Below are 6456 nucleotides of genomic sequence, written 5' to 3'. Positions count from 1 at the left end.
TATTGTGTATGCATTTCATATTTCTTTCATGGTTTTCATTGTCGCTTTTGACGTACGTAATTTAATATCTGCTTAAATTAAATTTCACAACAATGATTTTCGATATTTCTAAAGAGAAAGATATTTTATAGGTACGTTGCTTGTGATCTGTACATCGTTTACGGTTCATGTCCTTTTGGTGGGCGGTCATGCACGGGCCAATGGTGCTGCTTCAACTTTGGCGTGATCGATCAACTCTTTGGGCGTGTCTCAACTGTCCCAAGAGAAGTACTACCACCATCCAAAGTGTGTGTTGAATGCATATAGCTAGCTTGTATATATTTGCTGGATTTTCACAGCCCGTAAAATTCTTTACTCACTCTTTTTTCTTGTTAAGGAATTTACTCACTCATTATTTCTTTTATTATGAACCTAAACCATGTTTCCCTTTTTCCTTTTGCTGCATGTACAGTTGTCCTTGTTGTGTACTACCACCGTCCCAGAAAATTCGAAGATTCATTTTTTTCCATAGCGAGTTAGCCATTACCGCATTTTACATGATTTTACGGTTGTTTTACCGAGATTTAGATTGTAGAAGGAACAGGTGACTTGCATATCACTTATATTAGGTTGGCAAGAAACAGAGATAATATTGCAAATGGAGACCAGACCACCACACAGCAGCATAAGCCAGAATTACTGCTAGAACTTGACTAATCTCTCTTGAGCCGAGGTACTAAATAAGACAGGCAAATGATAGACGATACGAACTCCTCGCTGCCGTCCTCCCTTATTTATTCCGTTCAATGACCTCGCCGATTAGGTACCGACGATGCTCCTAAAGATCCTTGACGTCATGCTGAGAAGACAATCACAAGGGTTAACACAACAGAAGTTGAATCGCTAATGCAGTGCCGGTCGGATTAATCTACCTCGGCGCGAGAGTTAGACTCCTCCAGGTTCTTCTTCTGCAGATCATCGTTTTCGTTCGGCTTGGACGGGCGAGGTCGAGAGTGGAAGGCATCCACGACCATTCTGCCAAAGCTGCACTCCAGAAGCGAAATTCAATATTCATGGTGATTGGTGAGTGGTAGCAAGCAAAGCAAGCAGAGAAAAATTCAGTATGTGGACATGACGGATGTGATGTGAGGAGGGTACATACGGGTGGTCGTCGTCAAACTCAATGTGGCCGTCGTAGCCGACGCCGGTGAACATGCTGTTCATACGCGCCGACTCCTCGTCGGTGGCCGGCTGGACCTTGAAGCCTTCGCCGGACCCTTGAGCCTTGTACTTCTCCGCCCAGCGGTCCAGCCACCGCGACTCCTCCTCGGTTGCGTACTGCACGCTGATCCTGAGGTCCCCTTCCTCTGTATCCGCAGCTGCTGCAGCTGCGGCGGCGGCGGCGAGGCTGGCTAGCAGCAGAAGGGTGATGGGGACGAAGGACAGCTGGGCGCGGGCCATCTTGCTTCTTTGGCAGACCGATCTTGCGCTGTGCTGTTTCTTCAACCAAGGAAGGTGTGGCCTGGCCTGAGCCGCCGGGACGTGTATGTGTATAGACGATGGTGCAGCTCTTAGTGCTGCACCGCTGGTAGAGTTGAACAAGCCGTGTTGGTAAGATTTTAATTTTATTCAAAAAGGGTTTCCTCGCTTTATATTCCAAAGCAAACCATCATTGTACACATCGCAATGCTAGGGCGAGCAGCACATCAAGCCTAAAAAAAAGAAAAAGAAATAAATGCCAACAGTGGCAGCTCGACAAAGTGTGGCAGACCCGCGACCGTTGCGACCTCCGGATACAAACCACCACAGCCCTAGGCTCCGATCTACCGCGAACTAAGCAGCACCTCCAAGAAGGGATGTGACGCCGACGACGCTGCTCAGTACGTGGAGGGAGGTGGGGGATAGCTACTTCCGACACCCTTCAAGAAGGGATAGTGGCACCCGCCGGTGTCATCGCATCGGAGCCGGACGAACCGGCAAGGATTTCTCCCGCACACCAAATCCTACCAGCCAATCGGAGCCGACCAGCCAAACCACCGCCCAACCATGCGCCATCACGGTTGCGCCGCCACCAACGCTGTCTCGCTGCGAGCACCACCACGAGGCCAAGAAGACCGGAGAGAAGATCCAAGCGACGGGAGCAGCAGCACCAAGGCCGAGTGGGAGGGAACCACCTCCACCACCGTCGTGCGGGAGGCTCGCGCCTCCGGCACCGTCGCGGTAGCCATCTGGACACGGCAGCAGGGCATATCAGGCCACCCCTGGCCCGACCAGGCCCGAAATGGGTCCGCTAAGCCCCGCCGGCCACGCTGCAGCAGGCTGGCGTCGACGCCACCAGCCCCCGCCGATCATCGCCGCTCACCACCGCCTCCTGATGGCCACGCCAACGCAACGACTGTCGCCGGCCCGCCTAGGCCCAGATGGGGCCCAAAGGGCCCAGATCTGGGCCGGGCGCGCGCCGCCAGCCCGCGCCGCCGCGCAGCCCCGCCACCAACGGCGCCGCCGCCGCCCAGAACTCGCCCCCGCCGCCGCACAGGAAACCCCGCCGCCGCACAGGACCGCCGCCGCCTGAAGACACCGCCCGGAGCGCTCCGTCCCGCGCCGGAGAAACCCTAGACGGGTAAGGGCCGGGGGCCGCCGCCGCCAACGTCGCCCGGGCCAGGCCCGCGGCGGGCGCCGGCGACGGCGGCAGGGAGGAGGAGGAGAGAGGGGGAGGGCTTGCGGGGAAGGAGGGGCCCCCAGATTTGTAATTTTCTCCAAGACGGTATAGAAATTGAGGGCCACCTATTTATCAGTTGTCTGATTTTAAGAAAATAAGTCGACTTTTCAAATCCAACGGGCTAGCGGTTCGGCTTTGTCCTCAACAGTACTGGAAAATCGTTGTACGCCGAGCGTTTATAGAGCTAAATCACCGGCTCTCGGCAAACGCGTTGTACCCTGAGAGCCGAATTTGGGAAAACGCGGAGCAAGGCAAACACAGTACATTACCGAGATGCAAGTGAAAAGTACTCAGCAAACTAAATAAACTAGTCAAACATCCCGTCACTACTGGAAAAAGACTTAGGGATGTTTGTTTCTAGGGACTTTTTGTGTAGGGACTACAAAAAGTCCCTTTTAAAGACTTTTTTACCAAACGGGAGGGACTTTTTAAGGACTAAATTAGGCATTTGGGACTAAATGAAAAAGACTCTCAAGGAGAGTCTTTTTGGGACTTTTTAGGACTTTTCCAACAATGCCCCTCCATGCATCCATTGGCCCGCCACCCCATGATGTTGTTTGATTGTTATTTTTCTATATATTAGAGGCAACATGGTCATTTAATAACCTCTAGGAAGGGACTAGGGACTTTCTAGTCTCTGGAGACAAACAGGGAGAGACTTTTTAAGGACTAGGGACTTTTTAGTTGGGACTAGAAAAAGTCTTAGAACTTATAAACCAAACAGGGCCTTATAGATGGGCTCAATTTAGTGGCAGGCGAGGACAAGCACTTGCCACTGCTATTTTGAAAAAGTAGTAGCGGCTGGTAGAATATATCACCGACCACAACTTCATGTATAGCAGTGTCGAGCAAAAATTACAACCCATCACTTGTAAACTTTTATAAATATACACGTGGGAAAAAACAACAGTGGTGAGCAAAGAAAAAGTGCCCGCTACTGGTTTCTTATGCACTGGTCGCGGGCAAAAAACATGTCTGCCACAATAATATTTTGGCAATCCGCGTCAAATTTTTTGAAAATTTCCAAAGCTTTGCAGTCGCGGGCCGTATCAGCCACCCGCCACACATACCTTAAGCCCGAAAAATGCTTGAAAAATCATATTTACTAAACCTAGAATAGTCTTAAATTTGAGCATGGGACTTCCAATGGTGTGTATTAATCATGGAAAATGTTGGAACTTGAAATTATGTAGAAAAATTGATTTGTTTGTGGCGGCGGTGGTTTCCGTTCGAAACACTGAAACTTCGCCGGAGAGTGTTCGGTTTGTACACGAAGGGCGTAAAGTTTTTGCCGTCAAGTTCTCAAAATTTTAAAACACCCTACAAGGTGTCCGACGAAGACACCATGCCAAGTTTCATTCTTTTCGAAACTCGCTTGCACGATATGTAGAACCAAAGAGCTTTATTCCCCTTTTAGTGGCCAGAAAACAGTTAGTGCTTTGAAAATATATAGCAAACCAACAAAAAAAGTGGTCAAATTTGAGCATGAGATTTCCAATGGAGTTTATTAATCATATAAAAAAATTGAAGTTGAAATCATGTAAAAAAATATAGTTGTGTTTGAAAGGCAGCGGTTTCCGTTGGAAACCCTGACACTTCGGCGGAGAGTGTATGGTTTGTACATGAAGAGCGTCAAGTTTTGTCGTAACGCTCTTAAATAACCCTACAGGGTCCATTGAAGACATCATGCTAAGTTTTGTCCTTTTCAGAGCTCGTTTACACGCAATGTAGAATCGAAGAGTTTTTTGCCCTTTCCAGTGGCCGAAAAATCAGGTAGTGCTTAAATAGCAAAAAAAAAGTGGCCAAATTTGAGAATAGAACTTCCAACTCCAATGGTGTATATTAAACTTTGAAACTTCTGAAGTGAAAATGATGAAACGAACTTAACCATACGATATAATAGATTTGCAAAAAGTTGAGTTGTGGAGGACACATGGACGTGCCGGCCACTGGAAGGTGATTAGCTGTGGCGGACACAAAACCGCTCACACCCACATGGGAGGTTGTCTTATCCACACAAATAGTATCCTCCTTTTCCTCCTACCTCTCGTTGCGGCCCTTGTCCTTGCCATCCGCCATTACCACCATCTTCGCCGTCCCCATCACCACCGCCACCCTCGTCTTCCCCATCATCATCGTCCTCGTCATACCGTCACCACCACTCGCCCTCGCCGTCCCTGTTGCCCTCGCCATTCTCACGGTCCGCTGCCTCCACCGTGGTAGGCACACAGCCCCCTCTCTTCCTCTCTCTCATTCCTTTTTTTCATAGATAGACACACAAGGGCGGTGGCGCTAGGGGCAGGGGGCCACCGCAGCCAACCGCCGCCATCACCCACCACAACCACAGCCACCCGCCACCATTGTGTAGCATATTTATTATAGTCATATTTTGTAGTTGTTTATAAGATGTAGTGTAGAATATTTCCTTTAGTAAAAGTTCGTAGTTGTTCTAAAATGTAGTATAGCATATTTCTTCAAGTAAAAGTTTGTAGTTGTTATAAGATGTAGTGTAGCATATTTATTCTAGTAGCTTTGATAGGACTAGGAAAAAAATGAGAGCAGTTGGCGGGGACGTGCATTCTAGTGGAGAATATAATACATGATTGGTTACCATCAGATACAACATATCAATGAGTAAATAGCATAAAACTACTAGTTTACAGACTATGGTTCCAAAAAACTATCACTTTTTAATTTTTCTCAGATAACTACCAAATGGGCGGTCGGCTGTTTCAAAAAACCCAAATCATCGAGTCTTTATAAGTTGATCACGATTATGACAGGTTGGGCCCACAGCTAAACAAACCGTTAGTTTGACCTTAGTTTGACCGTTAACTTACAGGTGGGGCCCACATGTAAGTTTCTTCTTCCTCTTCTCTTTCTTCTTTCTCTGCCTCCACTAGTAGAAAACAGGGCTTAGGTCACAGGGCAGTTTTCACATTAGCCCCGGTTCAGTCACGAACCGGGACTAATGTGAGCATTGGTCCCGGTTCGTGAGCCCAGGGGGCCGGCCGGGGCCTCGTGGGCATTGGTCCCGGTTCGTATGGACCCTTTGGTCCCGGTTGGTGGTACAAACCGGGACCAATGGGCCACGCTCCTGGCCCACCACCCTTTAGTCCCGGTTCATACCACAAACCGGGACTAAAGGGCTGGTCCTAGTTGCGGCCAGTGTTTAGTCCCACCTCGCCAACCGAAGGGGGCTCACACCAGTTTATAAGCCCGTCCCTCTCTGCCTTTTAAAGTGAAAATAGATGCCCTTATACAGGGAATTTGACCTAAATTCACAGTCAATTTCATAGAAATTTATTATGAATTTAGGTTGAATTTTCTCTATAAGCGCATCTATTTTCATTTTTTTATATTTATAAAATAAATAAACCTTAATAAAATAAATAAAACTAAATAAACCTTAATAAAATAAAATAAAATAAACTATAGTAACTACAATAAATAAACCTTGATAAATTAAGTAAAAATAGCAGCAGAAAAATAAATAAAAATAGCAGCAGTAAAATAAATAAAAATAAAATGCGTTCGGAAGAGATTGTCCGTTTTGTACACAAAGTGCATCCAGTTTATGCCGTAACCCTCTCAACTTTCTTGCACATGCTATGTGGATGAAATGATGATATCATGCCAACTTTCAACCTTTTCAGAGTTCATTTGAAATGCTTTTCAATCCTAGGGTCTTATAGCTCAAAATAATTAGTAAATGCATGAAAAATAACAAATGAAGTCAGAAAGGATTGAAAAATGAT

General features: G+C 47.2%; 1 protein-coding gene across 1 annotated transcript; it reads right to left on the bottom strand.

Moving 5' to 3' along the window:
- Positions 1–665: 665 nt before the first annotated feature.
- LOC123164717 (uncharacterized) lies at positions 666–1455 on the bottom strand. The gene is made up of 3 exons (XM_044582267.1): positions 1142–1455; positions 912–1023; positions 666–838 (listed from the first exon to the last, which is right to left on the bottom strand). The coding sequence occupies exons 1-3, from the start codon at positions 1438–1440 to the stop codon at positions 818–820; spliced, it is 432 nt and encodes a 143-aa protein (XP_044438202.1). The 5' UTR covers positions 1441–1455; the 3' UTR covers positions 666–817.
- Positions 1456–6456: the final 5001 nt, after the last annotated feature.

Source organism: Triticum aestivum, chromosome 1D, assembly GCF_018294505.1.
Source record: "Triticum aestivum cultivar Chinese Spring chromosome 1D, IWGSC CS RefSeq v2.1, whole genome shotgun sequence".
NCBI classification, from domain to species: Eukaryota; Viridiplantae; Streptophyta; class Magnoliopsida; order Poales; family Poaceae; genus Triticum; species Triticum aestivum.
Note: the sequence above shows the minus strand (reverse complement) of the source record. Positions and strands in the feature narration are given on the sequence as shown.

Excerpts from the sequence above, each read along its gene's own strand:
- LOC123164717 (XM_044582267.1), bottom strand. The coding sequence starts at position 1,440 with ATGGCCCGCGCCCAGCTGTCCTTCGTCCCCATCACCCTTCTGCTGCTA. Across the intron at positions 1,024-1,141 it reads GAGTTTGACGACGACCACCC|CTTTGGCAGAATGGTCGTGG; the intron begins GTATGTACCCTC and ends TCTGGAGTGCAG. Across the intron at positions 839-911 it reads AGTCTAACTCTCGCGCCGAG|CATGACGTCAAGGATCTTTA; the intron begins GTAGATTAATCC and ends TTGTCTTCTCAG.